Source organism: Rhipicephalus sanguineus, chromosome 7 (assembly GCF_013339695.2).
Source record: "Rhipicephalus sanguineus isolate Rsan-2018 chromosome 7, BIME_Rsan_1.4, whole genome shotgun sequence".
Classification (NCBI taxonomy): Eukaryota; Metazoa; Arthropoda; class Arachnida; order Ixodida; family Ixodidae; genus Rhipicephalus; species Rhipicephalus sanguineus.
Window position 1 is genome coordinate 130616647 of NC_051182.1, and position 21676 is coordinate 130638322.

The window sequence follows — 21676 nt, forward strand, 5'->3', positions numbered from 1 at the left end:
ATACGAAAAGGAACGTTTCTTGTCCTCGTCTGCTCGAGTTTTGAACTTTGAATACTAATAACATCAGTTTTCGTGCACCAATTTTCGTAATTCTTTTTGCGTTAGTCTCGGCATTCATTACTACACGCATTCCAGCGCTAAACAAGACAGTCGCGAAAGCGTCGCAACGAGCACTAGAAAATTTCTGATAACAATTCAGAAACGTGTGACGCAAACAGATTGCTAACCCTTTGTCTGCTGTCGATGTGGCTGAATCGTGCCTCCTATTCTCGCGGATTCTTCTTCGAGAGCTTTGAACTGGGCTGGAGGCGTGCTGAGACGTCCCTCGCTTGCCTCTGGCCATGGCTGGATGCCTGTAATAAAATAGTACACAAATCACCTATCATAGTTGGACATCAATATAAGCCATGACCTGACGGTATACTGAACAAAACTTGTGCCGCCAAGATTTCCAGCCCATTTGACAGGCCGTTCGGGCGGTTCCATTTGAAAGGTTCGGTGCTAAAATTGGTTAATACAACCTTGTTTTCAAGCGTATACACAAATTGCCACTTCTATCGGCCGCGCCGTGAAACTGGGGGGGGGGGGGGGGTGACGTTTAACTTCAGTGGAAGTGGGCGTGCCAACCATGTAAGCCGTCGCCCGCGTCTCTCAACCCGCTCCGCTCCCACTGTGGTTCCGATAACCAGTACGAACGGCACCCGCAGCGAACAATGCTCCCGAGTTGGGCATCTCTCAGTACCTTTGTGAAAAGTGGAGAGTGGGATGGACGCACGAAAAGAACACACAGAAGACGAGCGCGAACTATCATACGTGACAGCTCGATACTTGAAGCGCACTGCTCAAACATAAAGCAGGACGCACGAAACGAACGAACAGGTACACACAGGACGAGCGCGAACTGTCATAATTGTTGCTTATTTCTGTTTGAACAGCGCGCTCCTTTCGCAAACGCGGCCGCTGTAGCGAGCGAAGTGACCTCCGTACGCTCTGTGACTTCAGCGCGGACATCGCGGGGAAAGCACAAGACATACAACCCCCCGCTCCACCCCTACCCCCCCTCCCGCCCCTTTCTTTCCTCGAGATAAGCGCACGATGGCGACCACGCCCTGTAGGGCGAAGAGCCCTACAGCTACTACAGTTACCCAGCAGCTACTACAGCGCGAGCAGACAGCGGAAGAGCAAGGTTCTCCCTGCGCAAATATTAGAAGCGAGGGAGCAAGCCGACGCCTTGAAGTGCGTCCGTCGCGCTATCGCGCTGGTAATGAAGAAACGCTTATAAGCGCCTGCCGTATCTGAGTACTGCGGTAAAGGGTGTATATATAACGCTCGCCGTTAGCTACCTGAAGGATCTGCCTTTCGTGGCTTAGTGGTTTGCGCCACGCACTGCGGACTAAGAGGTCGCTAGTTCGATTCCGCTCTTCGGAAGCTTTTTTCGGAATTACGTTTTTGGGGACTTATATATATATACTTATACGCAGCGTGACGGTGGCGATGGCGACGGCAAAAACCAGCCAAGACTGTCCATATAATTGCTATTGCAATAAATATGTTGTATAGACTGTTTATCGGAGCAGTCGCACTTTCTCAGTAAAATTTCGATGTTTTTCTCATTTTTACCTCGATCAGTTCAGAATCCCTTTTTAAACTAAAAGATATATTATAGCACGTGTACGTCCTGATACGTTTGTTATCCTTTCTGTGATAAACAAAAATGAGCCCCGTAAGCAAGAATGAAGCTGGAATCTTCCCTCGTTAGCCGGGCAGCAATTCGCCCCACGCGAGAAAACTCTGTGACGTGCTACATGTAATTACCCATAGGTCTGCTCCTCCATACTTCTTCATTCATACTATGAATATTACAAAAAATTCACCGATGATACGATACTGACTAATGCGGCGAACTCTGAGCGCAGCTGTTGGGTGTTTGGAGTTTTCACTATTACCTCTGGATTCTAGCGTCCGCAGCGTTGAGCCTCTGCTTTTGAACCTCGTTTAGTACTAGCGGCAGACGACGCACTATCACTACTTGCGTCGCGCATTGTTCAGAAAGAACTGGCTGAGACTATTTTGCATACAGGTACGCGGTTTACATTAAGAAGAGAGCGCTGTGAGCAGCGTGTCTGGCACGGACAATTTCGTGCAGCCATTTGCACATCAACCGCCGCAGACAGGATGGCAAAGTGGATGGCGTTGCCGAACACGTGTGCGGCGTGTTACAATACATCGGACCCGTGTCCCCGAAGTACGGAATATCTCCGTAACTGTGCGTGCCGTGTCGACCATGCACAAACACGCTCACAGTTCTGATAGCATCGCTCTACGACCGATTAACCTTTTATGTAGGTGACCGTTAGCACATTATTAAGGCGAAAGCCTCAGATGCATCATCAAACGCGAAAATTGACCGTCGGCGTCCCGCGTCGGCGGCATCGACACGAGTCGTGCAAAGACATATGACGGCGCCGCTTTGCACCGCCTCCGTTATCGGTGGGCCGATCACGGATCACGGAGGTAGTGCAAAACCAGGGCACGCACGCACACACATACGCACACACACACACACAAGGGAATACATACATATACATACACGGCGCATGAGGGCAACGGCGACGCAAAAAACCGCCGAAAGTGTCCATACACTTGCTATCGCAATAAAACTCCCACTAACCATATTTGAAAAAGAGTTGCCCTCACTTCACTGAAAATAACCACTCTTTCTAGAAGGAAAGAATACTGCATTAGATTTGCACGAAGGTCAATGGGAAATAGCGACCGGCTGCGTTTACCGAGAGTGGTGGACACGGAAAACTGCCGCGCACTTCGGCTTTCCGCGTTGTTCGTAATACCTATACGGGCTAGCACGATATTATGCAACGGAAAATGAAGATGCCACCATACCTGCCTTGCGAGGAAGGCTTCCACGAGAGCCCAGTAGTTGTGTGAAGCTGAACCGAATCCAGCCGCACTAGCCGCGAGTGGAGGGGGCGACGGGGAGACAGGCGACGCACCACAGACGCAACTGACGCAACTTTCGTGGCGAGACGCACGATCCAGGACAGCCGTTGTCTCGAATGTTCGATATGGGCCTCGCGCTCCGGCGGTCCCATTCTTAGATGGGGGTGACGGCGGAAATGCCGCCGCGCAGGTAGCGCTGGTCTTTAGGGCGCCCCGCCGCCAATACGAGTTTTTAGCTTGGCCGTATTACTTTCTAGCGTTACCGTGTTACCGGAATACCGGATCGCGTTTACCATGTTACCAGAGTGCTGATCAAGGTTGTGCGCTTTGATGGCGGGTCCCCAGCGCAGTGCATGTCTGGGTTACATACGTGCGCGCAGGGTTCTCCAATCCGGGGGGAGGCAGCCTTACCGCACGTCACCTTTGTTTCTCGAGTCAGAGAGAAAACAGGCTTCACAATGGACACAAACAAAACTGAAGCTTTGTTGTGCTTGTCAACTGCCTTTGGTACCCGCGGCTTTTGAGGTGTAAAAGTGGGGAGCAAACGGTTCCTGGAGTATGACATCAGCGGTTCTCTGCCGCCATTATCGTGAAAAACGTGCATGACCGTAAACATTAAGCAATGACGGGCAAGCTCGGACTGAGTAACGCTACGGAGGCAGACTTGGCGCCCCCTTCAGTTGATCAGAGGGGGCGCCAAAATTTCTAGAATCCGTTCAGGACGAGCCGAGTTACAGGGATTTTTCGCAAGCTAGGATCGCTTTCTCTCTTCTCTCGTCTCAACGAGCACACTGGAAGCTACACAGGGAAGGATGGCACAGAGAAGAGATTCACGTCAGCTGAACGCGCTTCATGAAGCGCGACCGTAAAGCTTGCTCGCGCGACGCCAGCTCCGGATGATCCGTTGGTGGGCCGATAACGTCCTCGTGGGCTCGCCTGTGGAAGCGACTGCGCGCTGCCGCGCGCGCGTTTTGGGCAGAGCGCATGCTGCCGGGGATTGCGTTTTCCAAGTTGCAAAGAAAGCCACATCATTGCACAAGTTGGTACGCACCATTCTTATGCCGCGCAGCCTTGAGAAGATTATAAGCACTGAATTGAACTGTGAAACGGCATATTCAAGAGAAATGCACGGGCAAAACAAGCGCCAAGCTGTACGCAGATTCAAATCGACAATTGTTTTGGGTGCCTTTTCATCTGTCAGTTATGTTGCACTGCAACGACATCGGAAAGAAATAAACAGTAGTCGTGTTTTAGCAGCGAAACTGTTTAGCAAATCGTTCCTTGTGCCTCGTATCGCGAAACTATCATCATCATAAACGGGTATGTGCCACGAAAATTGGTTGAATCCCACCTCTGGTCCACTAAAGATGAAGAAGGCGAGAGTTAGCCCAGCAAGTGGCTTCGAAGCAACTCACGCCTCACCATACGCAGCCATGGGTCGCCCGAAGATAAATCGAACTCCCGAGGAAGAAGCCGCGATCCGAGAAGCGAGGCTTCCTGCTAAGCGGGAACGTCAACGGCAACGCCGAGAAGATCCGCAGTATAAGGCCAGGGAATCGGAACAGAAGAGACTGCGGTGGCAGCAAGATCCCGGATATTGGGAGCGCAAACGTGCGGCAAATGCTGGTCTCTCTTGTGCATTCCCTGCGGCCAGATCGAGCCTACCGAGAAGCGGAGCGAGCCCGTGCGCCGACGCCGCCATCATCAGAGCACCGCAGTCCTTGTCAAAGACGAGTACCGAGGGTAGAGGACTGAGGATGATAAGGCAAAGGTGGAGACCAGACTTGCTACAGCCAAGTTCGAGCCAAGTTCAACCTCGCTATAGCCAAGTTCTGCCTAGATGATACAGCAATAAATAAGCATGAGGCCGATCAGCTAAGCTGTGTACCGAGATTCGCGAGGCTTAGCGCAAGCTTTCAACCATCTTGTTTTCCTCGCAGTGTTCTATTTTCGGAAACCGCAGGACCAGGAAAACAGCCACCTCTAACTTGGGGAGAACTTATCTGCAAATAACAGAACAGTGAAGTTAGCAAACGCGAATGCACCCTTCTTGTTTCTGTCTTATGCATTGGTAACTTGATGAAGGCTGGTGGGTTCATAATTAGAGCAGAGGATATAACAGCCCGACGAGAAGAGAGACAACAAAGGAGCGAAGCGCTTGCCCTATCGTCTTCGCTCCTTCGTTGTCCCTGTTCTCGTTGTGGTGTTTTACGAAATCGCAGGACCAGGAAAAGAGCCACCTCAAGCTTGGGGAGAACTTAAGTGCAAATAACAGGAACAGTGAAGTTGGCAAATGCGAATGCCCCTTTCTTATGTCGCTCTTGTGCATTGGTAACTTGATGAGGGCTAGTCGGTTCATAAAACAGCAGAGGATAAAACAGCGCGACGAGAACAAAGGAGCGAAGCGCTTGTCCTATCGTCTTCGTTGTCCCCGTTCTCGTTGTGGTGTTTCGTCGTCTGCCCTTGCGCAGTTATATTTATAATAATTTTGGGGTTTAACGTCCCAACCCCCTTGCGCAGTTCACCCCAAAGATCGTGTACCAAAAAGCCCAGATTAAAATCCGTTTTCGGGGGAATTAGCAGGTTTTCGGGTGGTTTTCGTGCCAAACTCGGGTTGGCATGAATTAGTCCATGCTGGTTGCGTCATTTATAAACGCTTCTCTCATATGCACACACGTTTCTTTAACCAGGTGACTAATGTTACTTTTTTTTCTTTTTGGCGTTTATTTTCGTATCACGGTTGAAGAAGTTGTGGTCACAAACGTTCTGCGCGATCTTGGTGCCATTTCTTTTCAGCATTCTAAAAGTATGGCGCACTAACATACTTTCAACCTTTCATTTTCTCGACCTTCTAAGCATTGCCGTCGCCATAAGGGTGGCTTTCTTGGCCACTCTCTCGTCAAAGGTGATCGACACTCTCTCCACCGACCCCGCGAGACAATGACCTGCAGTCAAATATAACGCTACAAGCAGCGCAGCGCGAGGTTAGCGCGCAAGCACGCTCACGTGCTTGCGCGCTAGAGGGGAACGCGCGCACGAGTCCCTTGAAGAGCGCACGCGTAGCGCGAGCAGAAAACGAGAGGGGGGAGAGAGAAAGCACGCATGCATGCAGCGAGATAAAATGCAGGCAGCCACGATGTAAAGTATTGTCACGCGGTCGTGACGTCAACGAACGTAGGAGTCGGCGTGTCCAAGATGAAACTTTTAGATGTGAAGCATCTTACAGCGGAGTTCAATTCGGTGGTGGTGTGCGGCGTGACCACCCTTACTGCGCATGCGCGAGCCCTCTCCACACACCTCCTCTCCCATCCCCCTCTCCACTTCCCATTTCCCCTCCCCTCCCTTCTCCACTCCCCCTCTGAAACGCGGGCTCTACATGCCGAAGCGCTGCTTCGCATCGCCTCAGGTTCCCTGCGGGAGATGGTGCGATTTTTTATTTGGCCGAACTTGTGGCCAGGAAACGAAAAGTCAAACTACACTAATACACACCGTGTCCTGATAGCGGCGAACAAGGCGTCGGCCGTCGATGAAGACTGCTCATGGCTGGGACGCGCCGTATTTTATACATCACGCAACGGACTTTCCAGTCTTATCACTGGTGATCGCGCAAACTCTGGAATAATCTAGACAATTCGCGTCCTGCGCGCAATCTTAACAAAGTGATCTACTACAATCGCGAAGCTTCTCGAACACTGCGGCGCGGTCGGCGTCGAGCGTTGCTAGCCGTCCTTGTTGATCAAACCCGAATACACAAAAACAAGAAAAGAAGCGCGCGTGGCAGTATGATGGGTTGAATAGTCCAAACACTTGCCAAAACTTTAAGTAGGGATATTCACACTATAAGCGAGTGGTATGTCCTATTTAAGATGGCAACCACCATAAACAGGGCACTGAATCACATTCTAAAAAAACATGGGTGATCCCTCCGTCATAGGAATCGGTATAACACGAAAGTGAAACGTGTCTTCACAGAAGTAGTGCTTATGATATATGAGAGCTTGTACAACGTCTATTCGTGTTTGGCAGCTATAGCACCGTTTGACGTGGATGCACCCATGTTGACAGCATGTCTCTATCGCGACGACTAACGCCCATGATCATGATTACACCGTTGAGGTAGCTGACGGTGTGAACATATATTTTGACACAGCGAATCGTGAATCGCGCGTAAGGATGATATCAACAAGCTCATAATCAACATTGGTACCCGGTATGCACTTCTTCAAAGCGTCGTCAATTAAGGAGAGAAACGGTACGGTGTGCGCTTTCTAGTAATGGGTAGCCGACGCCTGCGCTCATGCATACATAACACACACTGCACTTCAGCAACGCGGGAGGTAGAGGTTCGTAGCCTGAGTCGCAAACGCGTGCGTCCCGCTGGCCTCTGTCTCGCAGGCGCTGCTCTCGCTCCACCAAGGCACGACATTAGCCCGTCGAAATCGCGTCCTATCTGCAACGCATATTGCAGCAGTTTTGTTAGTCGGTGCTCTCGCAATTGAAGCAGTCGGCGGCAGAGAAATCCCGTTCGTGCACGTGGAAGCTGCACTACTCCAATGAGCCGACGCACGCTAACACGAATACAAAGGCAAAGAACGTAACTGCGTCAAGGGTGCCTCGGCGACGCCAGCGCGGCCAGTCTACCTCTCTGGTATCGAGACGCTTTAACCATGACCTCTGATATCACGTGCAATCTCGGAGTAAGCGCTAGTAAGTGTCGATTGTGAAGCATTACTTCTTTTCACCTCTCACAGACGGCGGCACCGCCCCGCTCTGCCCGCCGCGAAAGAGAAGGTGTGAAAGATATAAGGCGCGTTCGCGCCGTGCCTAGCATGTCCCGAGTTGGCTTAATCGGTAGAGCGTCGGGCGCTTGCCGTCGCGGCTGCAACGTCGTGGGTTCGATTCCCAGCGGGGTATCTTTTTCTTGGTTTTTTTCTTTCTCACCCGTTGGCGTCCATTTTATCAACGTCATATCCGTGACGGATGTACTTGGTGGACCCCGGCATAAAACACTTTCGTGTTAAAAAGTGAGAACATTTAGTCGAGCAAATAATGTCGACATTGCACTGTGCTCAATAGTTCCATATTATTTTCTGCCTGATCTAGAACACTAGAGTGCGCATCCACATACGTGTAAAAAACAAAAACAAATCCGGGCACCACGTACGAAAGAGTACAGTCTAAATAAAGGATATATTTTATTGTGAGAGACAACAGGTTACATCTATAAAAAACTTTCGAAAGCAGCAGCGTTAGGTATTATATTCATGAGACACTTTCTGGTGCAACTTGCAATACTATCTGATAATAGCTAGGAACACCTCGACAAGAAAAACTTCCGCATACACGCTCAGCTGAAAACAGATACTCATGCCAAAGGACTCCTCTACTTGGCATTGCCCACATGTGTGCTGTAATGTAAAATGTGATACAGCGTCCGCGACTCCTCATTCAAATTCACACATGCACGGCGTCTGCGTGCTGCACGGCTGGGAGCAATACGCACGCTAAATAGTATGTTTTGCTGCCTACTTGCTGTATGTGATGTTTGAACGTGGACGATATTAGCACAAGAATACAACGCTCTGAAAATCCCCTGCATTTCGAGCTGCAGTCGTTGCGGAATCGAGGCGCACTTCACCATAGCTTGTACTGCTACCGATGTGACAGTCAAGCTTACCTTTTCATTGAGTGAATGCGCTTATGGTGCGAAAGGTTGGACTTCGCAGTAAATGTCTTACCACATACCTCGCACATGTGAGGTCGCTCACCGGTGTGGGTCAGAACATGGTCTTTTAGAGTACTAATGCGCGCGAATGCAGCAGGACACAGGTGGCAGTGGTACGGCTTCTCGCCAGTGTGCGTGCGGGTGTGGCTGGTTAGTCCTTCTTTCAAATTAAACGCGCGGCCGCAGTACTCACAACTAAACTTCTTCACACCCGTGTGAACGACCTTATGCTGCCAAAGGTTGCCCCTCGATCTGAACCTCTTTCCGCATGCGTCGCACCTGTAAGGTCGGTCGCCGGTGTGGCTTACAACGTGCACTTTCAGCGTATTCAATTGCGCAAAACTAGCTGGACACAGGTGGCAGGTGTACGGCTTCTCGCCAGTGTGTGTACGGGCGTGGGTCCTGAGTGTGGTTCTCCGGGAAAACTTTCGGCCGCACACGTGGCAGGCGAACGCCTTCTTCCCTGAATGAGTGAGTGCGTGTCGCGCGAAATTTGTTTTTGTGACAAATCTCTTTCCACAGACGTCGCACTCGTGCGGTCTTTCGCCGGTATGAGTCAGCATGTGTCTTCTCCGATTCTGGTGGCTGGTGAACGCTGCAGCGCACGACGAACACTCGAAGGGCCTCTCGCCCGTGTGCGTGCGACTGTGGATCACCAGGTTCTTCTTTTCCGTGTACTTCCTGCCGCAAACGTCGCAGCCGTACCGTTTGACGCGAGCGTGAGAAAACAAGTGTGTTCGCAGGTGCGACCTGCGGCTGAAGACTTTGTCACACACGCCGCACTGCAAGGACCTCTTGCCGTCTGTGTGGGAGACATGGAGCTCATCAGGGGACCTATCATTGAAGGAAATATGCATCGAACATTAGGCACATTTTAGACAAGACGAGAGCTCTTCATCCCTCACTTACGCAAACAATCAGAGCACCCAAATCATACAGCTTTTCCCGCCTGCAATAGCTAGCTCTCCAAATGTGATGAATGAGTCCATTTTGTTTCAGAGTGGGCAAGAACAAGGTCTGGTGGCCCCCAAAACTAACGTATAGACTCGCATACCAGACTCGCCATCCGCGTGGCCGTGCAGGAGCTTGGTAGGAGTGTGAAATTAGGCACCTCCACGAAATGAGGTTAATTTAGAGCCATCAAAAATTGAAAAAAAAAAATGTCGCAGTTTCGACGCAAGGGCGAAGCAATGATGCGACAGCAACACATTGTAATGTCATGCGAAGTAAAGCTGGCCGCTACCTCTTTCGGATCCGATCTCGCGTAAGTCTACAAAAAGCTGGTGTAAGAGAATACGGACGCTCCAGCGAGAGAAGCGGTTATCGCACATTCTCATCATGTTGATAGCACAGCACGTAGAAGGGTGCACGAGCCGCTCGCTAATGCCTGCCGAGATAGCGCGCGCGCCAGCGATCGCGACCGCGCCCTTACAATGTTCACAGTTGCTGCTCGAGCAACTGTGAACTTGAGTGCTCGAGCACACTTGCCCTCTCCCTTTCTATTTGCCCTCTCCCTTGCTATGCTACACTGTACAAGGTTATGCTATCGTTTGTACTCTACCCTCCTCCACGCTTCCCTTTCCCCACCCTTTGCTAAACTATACTAGACAAGGCTATACCCTCTCCATTCATCCTTTCCTTGCTCGTCACTCTCACATCAGTCCTCATTCTCACTTCCCTTTACCACCCCCCTTATTACACCATATTTGGCTATGCTATGCTGGGAGCCGCTTGGCACGTACCCGATTTCTGCTGGTCACGCGAACAGGCGGAACGAAAAGCTTAAACAGCTCCGCTATCAAAAATATTGTTCTGTTTGCATATGCACATAAAACTGCCCATCGGGCTGAGGAATGAAAGAGGAAGATTCAATGCAAATGTTCTTGTTCAAAGAAAGTTGGGAGAGGCAGGTTCAGGTGGCACTAAATCTTCATGCATATTTCTAAGTTTACGCATGTTGCAGACAATAACTGTCCTCCAAGTCATAAATATTTCATCAACTCTATCTCGGCTCTGATTGACGAATACAATTAGTTACCTTTTACAATTATAAAACCGCCTCATATGGTCACATCATTTAATTACAACCTGCTCATCTGCTTATCATGCGCAAACAAACAGCACCATCAGAGATCAAGCTATTGGTCTATGTTTTGTGAGACCGCAATAAAATCCTGCAGGGGTCGTTTGAGTCCCAAATCTAAAGAAAAGTTTGGCGATCTTGTGATATTGCACGACTAAAAGCGCTCTCAGTTATGTTTCGTGCTTACCACAGAAATAACTGGCCATCAATGCTCATTGCCACTAATTATATCACTGATCACTGAATAACGAATTTCAGTGAAAGTTACTGGCTGCTGGGCTGGAATTTCTCCACTCATACAATACTGCACCTCATGCACCTGTAATGCCTCTCCTCTTTCTAACACCACAATGACATTGATAGTAGTCTAATAAATAAACAAACAAACAAACTTATATCACGCATCTATGTTAAGGGGTCATGAACCACTTTTCCAAGTAATGATCTAATGACCTCAGTATCGGAGTTTACTGCCTCACGAATCCATTGCCGCAAAAATTTCTCGAATCCGTCAAGAATGAGCGGAGTTACGGGGTTTGGGCGCACGCTCTCAGCGCTTTCTCTCTTTTCTCGTGCCGACGAGCGCACTGGAAGCTACATAGGGAGGGATGGCACGGGGGAAAGAAGTTACGTCAGCGCGCGTCATGAAACGCGATCGCTCTCCCGCTGTGATTCGCGTGCGCGAGTGCGGCTACCGTGTACTGAGGAGTGCGGCGCCGTCAAGTGGCGGCACCCCGTGGCAAGAAGCGCATCTGATCCGAACTCCGCTCTCGATTTACGTCGGCTATCGGCCAGGAAGCATGCTTTGTCTCTTGCGACGTAAACTGGCAGATCCGCGACGTCAACGTGCAGACGCCCCGCCCACCGACGATAGTGAGAACCGGCCTCTGTTTGAAAAGAGGGTGCCTGGGGAAACGGCAACTTCGCGCTCCGCTTGTGGCCTTTACGCGGCGCGCACGACTGTAATATTTGGCAGAACAGTTCATAGCCGTGTCAGCTTTCCGCAGGATGTGTTTTTTCAACAAGCCCAAGGGGTGCTTCATGAGCCCTTTAAGAATTGTGAAAGTATTAAGCTGCGACTTTTTTAGCTAATGTAGAGATTTGGGTGAAGAAGAACGTAGAACACCGAAAAAAATCACAGCATATCCACGGAGTGAATGATGATGAGTGGGCGAAGCTGCGGAGGTTCATCGGTAAACCGTGAATCTTCCGTGAATTCTGCCCTGTACATCATCACCGACGTGAGATCGGGCGCGTTTATACTAAAGGTTCGATGAGTTATGACGACTTGCAGCTCACTTTAATTTTACATGTACGCTGTGAATTTTCATTGTTTAGAAAACCATTGCTTTAGAAAACACCTTGCGTCTTTCGTTAAGCAGCTGGCGTCTTTTTCGTTTTGCTTTAGAAACATCTGGCGTTCTTTCGTTTTGTTTTTACAAAACATCTGGCGTCTTTCGTTGGTTTATTTCATCAATCAACGGCGTTTTGAACAAAATTTTTATTGTTTAATCACGCACAGGAGAAATCTCACCAGGCACTACCTTGGAGGTAAACAATGGCTGCTAATGGGAATGAGAGACAGAAGAAGTCGGCTTTTAGCTAACACTTACACTTCTACAGAGACAGAAGAATTCGGCTTTTAGTTAACGCGCACGCTGCGAATTTTTTATTGTTCAACAACGCACAGGAGAAATCTCCCACCGGCACCACCTTGGAGGTCAAAGGGTAAGACTTGTTACTCACTACTACGAGCACGACGAGGGACGAACGGGTGCCGCCTTAAGGAGCTTCGCCCCTAAAAATACGGAGAAGAGCACAGCGATATCTAGAAAGAAAACAATCTGGGTTGAATGACACGAAATACATTTTGTACAACATTTCAGTAACGCGTGGTGCACGCAGATTGCTAACCTTTCGTCTGTTGTCAATGTTGCGTGGCCTTGCCTCGAATTCACGCCGCTTGTTCCTGGAGAGCCTTGGACCGAGCTGCATGGAGCTGGTTGAGAAGTCTGTGTTCTGGCCTTGCTTACAGATGGATTCCTGTAGTAAAATAGTACAGAAATCACGCGTGACGACTAAGCATTAGTAAAACACTACAGTAGTATGGATTGTTGGGCTAGTTGGTAAGGCAGCATGTTTGGTAAAACGACGAAGACGGAGTAAAACAGAAAAGATGCGGAAGAGCGCCGACTCGCTCGTCGTCTGGCTGCTCACCTGTTTTTGCCGATGAACAGATATTGTCAAGACACAGTTGCCAAGCAACTAGAGTGGTGATAGAGGCCTTTCATATTAACCAACTGAGTGACGCATGCGTAAGTCAGGCATTCTTCTCTCTTACGGACAAGGAGGTTGCGTAGCTGCTCAGCACGTTACGTGATACGCAGTGTTTCTTTTCCCAACTTTTTAGGGGCGAAGCCCCTTAAAGCGGCACCCGTTCGTCCCTCGTAGTGCGTAACCAGTCTTAACGCTAGTACCAGATATTGACCTCCAAGGTGGAGCCGGTGGGAGATTTCTCCTGTGCGTTGTTGAACAATAAAAAATTCGCAGCGTGCGCGTTAACTAAAAGCCGAATTCTTCTGTCTCTCATTCCCCATTAGCAGCCATTGGCATGTTCCAGTAGGAAACGTTAGTAGAAGTAGAAGTGTGTTAGCTAAAAGCCGACTTCTTCTGTCTCTCATTCCCATTAGCAGCCATTGTTTACCTCCAATGTAGTGCCTGGTGAGATTTCTCCCGTGCGTGATTAAACAATAAAAGTTTTGTTCAAAACGCCGTTGATTGATGAAATAAACCAACGAAAGACGCCAGATGTTTTCTAAAAGCAAAACGAAAAGACGCCAGATGTTTCTAAAGCAAAACGAAAAGACGCCAGCCGCTTAACGAAAGACGCCAGATGTTTTCTAAAGCAATGGTTTTCTAAACAATGTTAATTCACAGCCTACATGTAAAATTAAAGTGAGCTGCAAGTCGTCATAACTCTCATCGAGCCTTTAGTATAAACGCGCCCGATCTCACGTCGGTGATGATGTACTGGGCAGAATTCACGGAAGATTCACGGTTTACCGATGAACCTCCGCAGCTTCGCCCACTCATCATTCACTCCGTGGATATGCTGTGATTTTTTTAACACTTCTGCCCAATGTTGATATGTGATTGGTGTAACCTTCCTCTGTTCCTCAAATAAATCTTTTCAGTTCCGAGTCAGCAACTCTAGTCCGTGTCCCTTCTATTTTGCTGCGTCTTCGTTGTTTTCGCGCTGTACCAAACATGATATCAGTCAAATAGCACGGGTGGCGAAGAAAGAGGGATTATCAGAAAATCACGTTTCAAAATCAAATTTGACACGTTTTGCATGGTGGCTTTGATAAGTAAAAAATGAAGCTTTCGTGGGGTGGGGGATGGAACGATTGTATTGATTTCCACCCACCCCGCGAAAGCTTTCTCAACCCAATGTCGTTTTGCAGTGCCTCCGGGATCCGAGGCATTGGCTGCACATCACGTGGTCTTACAGGGCATCCTGGTTTGGCCGGCCTTTGACCAAGCGACGACGTCATGTTATGGAGTCATGACATCCTAGTCATCACATGATAATGATTTTATGCCTCACTCGTGTTGACTGCAATGCCACCGACGATCACTCTTCGTGTTTGATGAGGCATCTAAGGCTTCTGCCTTAATAAGTATTCGTACATTATAGTAACGCGTGATGGGCGCAGAATACTAACCCTTTCTCTGCTGTCGATGCGCAGGAACCGTGCCCTGTATTCATGGCGCCTGTTCCTGGAGATCCCGGGACAAACCTGGATCCTTTCTGACTGGCCCGTCTTTTGGCTCTGGTCATATCTGGATTCCTGTTGTAAAGAAAGTACAGAAATCACCAATAATAGCGCTGCATTAGTAAGATAGCATGCAAAGTAAAGAAAAAAAAAGCGATTATCTCTAAATTGTGTTCTTACACATTTTGCATCTTGGTTGTGATGATTTAGGATGGGCCAAGTGAGCACGTATAGAACACAATGTGCCCCCGTTAGGCTGTTAATTCGTAAGCAGGGACAACATTCATTGAAGAGCGGCATGCAATTCGCCTCGGCTTCGCCGCTGCGGCGTTGCAGTGCACTATTGGCCTCGAGGCCCACCACTGGAAACGCCGGCGCCACCGTCGGCGTGACGTGCTTGGCAGGATCACGTGGTCTCAGCGGCCGCGTCGGCTGCTTGTGGAGCGCTGCCGCGTGCTTTGAAAACGAGTTTCAATTACCACATGCGTTGCGGTTTGTTCAAATACGGAAGTTTTCTCGCATTGTCTACTCAATTTAAACCATTGTAATGCGCGGCTGCCTCCGAAGGCGACGAACATGGGGCTCTACCGCTCGGTGCCGCAGTGCCGCGTTTACGCAACGGAGCCGAGTGTCAGCGTGCACCGGTAATCGCGGGACAAGAAAAAGCGTGAAGCATGGGTTGTAAAGCTAAGAACCGGCAAGTAGCCATCCGCTACGAGTCTTGTGTGCAACAAGCAGTTCCGCGACGAAGACTTTTGTTACTGCGTCGGGTCTGCGATCTTCGGTGAGTAGCAGACAGCGCGCACTGAGACGATGGCTCGCGCACGCTTCCCGCCGGCAAATGATGCTTATCTGCCACAGGATGGCAAAAGCGCTACCTTTTACCACGTGCGATGCCATCTCAGAACCCTCCAATGCGACCTCTTGATCGTCGGCCCCGTGCTCAGCGTCCGCAAAATCGGCGGCAGATGCGCTAAATTAAAAAAACGCATTCGTTAAAGATGACTAGATGGCGAAAGCCATCTTCTTGTCAGTCGATGTACTGATTCTCCCGCGCCCCCCTCCAAAAGCGTTCTGCACCTAACGCCGTTTTGCACGGCCTCCGTGACCGATCACGGAGGCAATGGAAAGCGACCATGACGTGTGTCATCATGTGACGTCATAATGACGCTGCATATATTGGCGATCTGTGGCGTCATGATGACGTCATATGGTGACACCATCACGTGACGATTATTTTTTGCGTCACTCGTGTTGACGCAGCCGACGCGGGACGGCGACGGGCGACCTTCCCATTTGATGAGGCATGCATTGCTTCATAAGCTACATAAATTTTGCATTGCCCCCGTGATCGGCCCACCGGCCAACCCCATGTATTTTCTTGGAGACTCATTTATTTACGTGGGAAAGATGCCACCCTGTTGGCGTTAGACACGACACTGCTGCCAAAATTGCTCGGGTACACGCCAAATAATTACTATCCTGTTTTGCGGCTGCTGGTTGTTGCAATACCTTCTATTTTATTCACCGCTGTTTCAAGTTCATGTGGGTCCTAGTTCACAGCCGACGTTTGCAGAACAAGTCCGGCAAACATTACTGTATTTTCTTTTCCTGGGCGTCGCATGCTACTACATGCTCGGTCTCGTAGACTGGTTCTTCTTCCACCAGCAACCTCGAAGTGGTGAAGCTTTGGTCTATGAATTTGTTGATGACAGAGAGCGGCAAGTTCACTGGAATGCAAACGGAACGATAATTAAGGAGCATTAAAAAAAGGCGTCGCATTTGCTCACGTTTTGTGCGAGCACCAAACGAAACGAATGCGCGGAATAAAGAAACATAAGCAGCGGCATTTGCCCGCTGAGAAGACCGATCAATACGCAGTGCGAGACAACTTGTCAAATGACATTGAAACGTACCCGAATTTAGACTGAAAAAGAAAAAAAAAACACTGAATCGTCGGGACGGCAGATCACGAAGTTGCCATGCGCACCGAAGCCGCAGTTGTAAGGAAATTGTTTTAAATGCGAAGCATTTCTTAGCGAACCTCAGGCACTTTGGCCGTTTCTATCTACGTATCTATCTATCTATCTATCTCTCTATCTATCTATCTAGCCGCCTACGTCTCGGCGCTCTCCTGGTCGTCTCCATAACTTGCAATATGCCAAGATTTGCGTAGCAGTGGATCAGTGTATGACGAACACAATTCACTGGTCATGAACATGAATAACGCAAAATACCTGTCGCGTACGTCATGAAACCCTTTCTCTCAGTCACGTGTGGCACATACCCGTACACCAGAGTTCATGTTATGCGGGTATGTGCCACAGGTGATACAAAGTGTCAACCAACACAGTAACCGCGAACACATATTGACACGCAAGGAAAGTGATAATATCAATAATTGTTGGGCTTTTATGCCCCAGAACTACGATATGATTATGAGAGACGCCATAGCGAAGGGCTCCAGAAATTTTGACCACTGGGTGTTCTTTAACGTGTACCGAGATCGCACAGTACACGGTCATCTAGCATTCTGTCTCCATCGAAATGCGACCGCCGCGACCGGGATCGAACCTGCGACCTTCGTGTCAGCAGCCGAGCACCGTAACCGCTACTCCACCGCGGCGGACGCAAGGAAAGTGAGGAAGCTGAAGACAGAACACCCGTGGAAAACGCTCAACTACCATCCACTCGTCCAAGTGGTTTGCAACGTGGACCACGTGGATTACGCAAAAACCTGGGTCTACGCTTTCTACAATAAATCTGCTGAGAGAACTAGGCCTCTCATCATTACCGGTGACTTCAACATTGATTTATCAAGACCCAACAATGATTGGTGCTTATACTGTGTGAAAGACGGCCTGAATGTGGAGAGGACATCAAAAGACCTCGCTGCCACGTCCACGACAGAAGGCATCATAGATCATTTCATCGTTAAGAGGCATCCAGGATTTCCACCAGCTTCACAATATCTCGCACTTCACTACACTTAGATTCCTCGTAGCCGCGATCACGAACGGATCCGATTAAAAAGTCTGGTCCAGCTGCTGGTGCTCACTGATCACTGTGATGGTGACCTTGTTCAAGAACTGCCAAGAACCCCTTTACACATACGCACGGGTTCGTGAAACGTGCGTGCGTTCTCCGTCATAACGGAAAAGTATAAGCATAACAACTGTAACTGTGACTGTAACTTACGTGCAGTGCGCCTGCGCGTGGCACTCGACTATGTATATATCTAGGGAAACTATCCTGAATGAAGCTTAGTTGCGAGTAACGCCTGTCCTGTGCATCTGTGTTCTTTCTTTTTCCTGTTCGGATTCGTGCCATCCAGTATTGAAGAATATAAGCTTACCGCGTCTGGTGTTGGTAACACCCATGTTGCTGTTGGCATCGTTAGGCAACTGTAAACAACGGGTTATATAATACATATGCTACTCTTGAACATATGAGTGTGCGTATACCACTTCCACATTTCTCTAGCGTCATTCCGTAACGTTTCGCTCAATGTGAAAAATTACGCCACAGTCACCATCCTGCGCATGCTTCGCATCACGTCGATTCCCACGGCAGGTGGGATCTGCCGAATTTTTTGAACTACTCTGATAACGTCCGCGCAACAGTAGTTGTTTCTTTACTCACAAATTCTCATATTTTGCGGCCTAAAGTTCACAGCGCGGTGCCAAAACGCGCTCGTAGCAAAAGCGAAACCATCAGTACGAACATACATGCAGACGCTCATACATGCAGAGGCACCGTCAGTCGTCGCGAACCCGTGCGATCGCTCGCTTGAGGCTTCTTTCTGTTATGCTCCGTTCCGTTATACAGGCAGTCTACTCTAACGAGATATTTCAGAGTTTGCACTCAGCGAGACCTTTCACGCAGGAAGCCGGTTCAGGGGTCTCCAACGCGATGACAGAGTGACGCGGGTGCTCGGTTTTCTGCAAAGAGACAGCGACTGTAGACTATCTTGTGCTTTCAGTTCGTCGAAGATGATTATTTTGACAGTAAAGAACACAGTTCATTTCGAAATTACTTACAGAAATGCCCTGGAGGGCTTCCGCGAGGTGTTTTTGTAGAGCGCCGACAGCAAAACCTATGGGGAGCGCGCCGGCGGTATCCTGCCTAGCACGCAATCGAGGCGCGTCCGACAGAGGGCGACTCCGTAACTCCTCGAGGCTAATAGGAATATTACAAAGGAAAGTCAGCCGGTCCCTCACGCATTCGCCTATGAATGATGACCCAAAGGTGCAAGCCATCTTCCTCTTCTTCCCCGTCGATTGTACTGATGCCTCCCCTCGCTGAGTGGTTTCTCCACGCAACGTGATTTTCCAGTCTCACGTGGGAGCGCCCCGCTTTGGGCCAAAAAACTAGCGCGACCAAATGGACATCAATGAAGAGTTACCATCCATCCATCCGTCCCGCAAAAAGGGAGCCATTCGAGGCTTTCTGCAACTCACGTGGCTTTGCAGTGTCGCTGGGATCAGCTCACCTTTGAACAGGCGAACGTGTCATCTGATGACGTCATCATGTGATATCGAGTTATTTACGTCATTAGGGAGTTTTCGAATAGGGGCCCCAAACGTTTTGGGGGCCCCGTAGAAATAGCGTCGAGGCCACTGCGCATGCGCGAGACCCACACAGCGTTTGAGTTTTGCGTTGGGGACGCTATTTCTCGAATTTAGCGGGAGGCCCAAAGCCTGCCCCACAAGCTTTGGGTCAAACACAGATGACGGCACCCACTGAAGCGACGCCTCTTGGCTAAGGCTCAACAGACCTAGAATAGCGGGAAAGTCCAAAGCGCCGCAGATCCTATTCGAAAACTCTTAGCTCCTGCTTGAGCCAAAGCCAGCCCACGCAAAGCGCTTTGGGGCCCCAAAACTTTTTCGGACCGAAAACTCCCTATTCTGACTCATCATAACGTCACGAAGTGTGGCGACCTGCGATGTTATCGCGGCATGATGGATTTTTTTTAACACGAAAGTGTTTTATGCCGGGGTCCACCAAGTACATCCGTCACGGATATGACGTTGATAAAATGGACGCCAACGGGTGCGAAAGAAAAAAACCAAGAAAAAGATACCCCGCTGGGAATCGAACCCACGACGTTGCGGCCGCGACGGCAAGCGCCCGACGCTCTACCGACTAAGCCAACTCGGGAGATGCTAGGCACGGCGCGAACGCGCCTTATATCTTTCACACCTTCTCTTTCGCGGCGGGCGGAGCGGGGCGGTGCCGCCGTCTGTGAGAGGTGAAAAGAAGTAATGCTTCACGATCGACACTTACTAGCGCTTACTCCGAGATTGCACGTGACATCGGCGGTCATGGTTAAAGCGTCTCGATACCAGAGAGGTAGACTGGCCGCGCTGGCGTCGCCGAGGCACCCTTGACGCAGTTACGTTCTTTGCCTTTGGATTCGTGTTAGCGTGCGTCGGCTCATCGGAGTAGTGGAGCTTCCACGTGCACGAACGGGATTTCTCTGCCGCCGACTGCTTCAATTGCGAGAGCACCGACTAAAAAACTGCTGCAATATGCGCAGCAGAAAGGACGCGATTTCGACGGGCGAATGTCGTGCCTTGGTGGAGCGAGAGCAGCGCCTGCGAGACAGAGGCCAGCGGGACGCACGCGTTTGCGGCTCAGGCTACGAACCTCTACCTCCCGCGTTGCTGAAGTGCAGTGTGTGTTATGAATGCATGAGCACAGGCGTCGGCTACCCATTACTAGAAAGCGGACACCGTGCCGTTTCTCTCCTTAATTGACGACGCTTTGAAGAAGTGCATACCGGGTACCGATGTTGATTATGAGCTTGTTGATATCATCCTTACGCGGGATTCACGATTCCCTGTGTCCAAATATATGTTCGCACCGTAAGATACCACAACGGTTTAATCATGATCATGGGCGTTAGTCGTCGCGATAGAGACATGCTGTCAACATGGGTGCATCCACGTCAAACGGTGCTATAGCTGCCAAACACGAATAGACATTGTACAAGGTCTCATATCACTACACAATAAGCACTACTTCTGTGAAGACACGTTTCACTTTCGTGTTATACCGATTCCTATGACGGAGGGATCAGCCATGTTTTTTAATAATCACTCGTGTTGATAATAATAATATCTGAAAGTTTTGCCTCGATAAATCATAATTCTACGAGCACGGATCGACGATGCAAGACAGTCTAGGCGGATTGGGAAATGGCTTTGCGTCCATCGTCACCTGACCGAGGATTGACTTCGCCAACGCAAGGCCAACCCCATCCTACGTGCTACGAAGAAAGTTTCAGACATCGTTACAAGTGCGGCTATTCAATGCATCAACTCACTTGCGTGAATTCACGCAGATTTTACAGTACATTCCAGCCAAGGAGAACAGCCGTAACTCCTGTGACCAGTGCTCCGACTTGCCGCTCGCCCCTCCGCCGGAGTGGGCGGGTCCAGCTTTCGAATTCGACGCATGCGGCCTATCTCGCTGGCCGCGTGGCTACAAAAGTCGTACTAACCATATTCAAGAAGAGTCACTATTACTTCGCAGAAAAGAATCACTGTTTCGAGAAGGAAAGAATACCGTGTTCGATTTGCTTAAAGATAGGGAACCGGCTGCGTTAACGCAACAGATGTAGATTAGTTTTATGGCAACGGACAACATAAGCGCACTTCGCCTTTCGGCAACATATTTAAACGGACACTAAAGAGCAAAACGATTTTTCTCATATTAGTAAAGTACTCTTTCACGATACCAAAAACACCACGCTTGCTGCGAGAAGACTCTTAGTAAGCGAGAAAACGCGCAAAAAGAAAATGTGGGAGGCGACGCCACCTTGAAGTTTCCGCACCATTCGCCGTGACGTCACATGTTTTGACGGCGCCTGCTAGGGACTACGTAGTTCCTAATCAGTAAAAATGAAGTACATTGTCCTCTGAGGGGGCCATAGACTTAACATACCAAGTTTGGGGTAATGCTTTTAAGCGAATGGCGCCAAAATACTTTGAACTCCGTGACGTCACGCGGGGAGATTTCGGCGCGAAATTTAAAAATCAAACTTTGAACATGATTTTCTCCGTTATTAACAAACCCATGATGGCAAAATTAACGACAGAAGAGTTCTCAGAGTACAATTTATCGATCTAG

At 49.5% G+C, this 21676-nt stretch overlaps 1 protein-coding gene across 1 annotated transcript; it reads right to left on the bottom strand.

The window, feature by feature from the left end:
• Positions 1–263: 263 nt before the first annotated feature.
• LOC119399032 (gastrula zinc finger protein XlCGF8.2DB-like) lies at positions 264–9540 on the bottom strand. The gene is made up of 2 exons (XM_037665847.1): positions 8704–9540; positions 264–353 (listed from the first exon to the last, which is right to left on the bottom strand). The coding sequence occupies exons 1-2, from the start codon at positions 9538–9540 to the stop codon at positions 264–266; spliced, it is 927 nt and encodes a 308-aa protein (XP_037521775.1).
• Positions 9541–21676: the final 12136 nt, after the last annotated feature.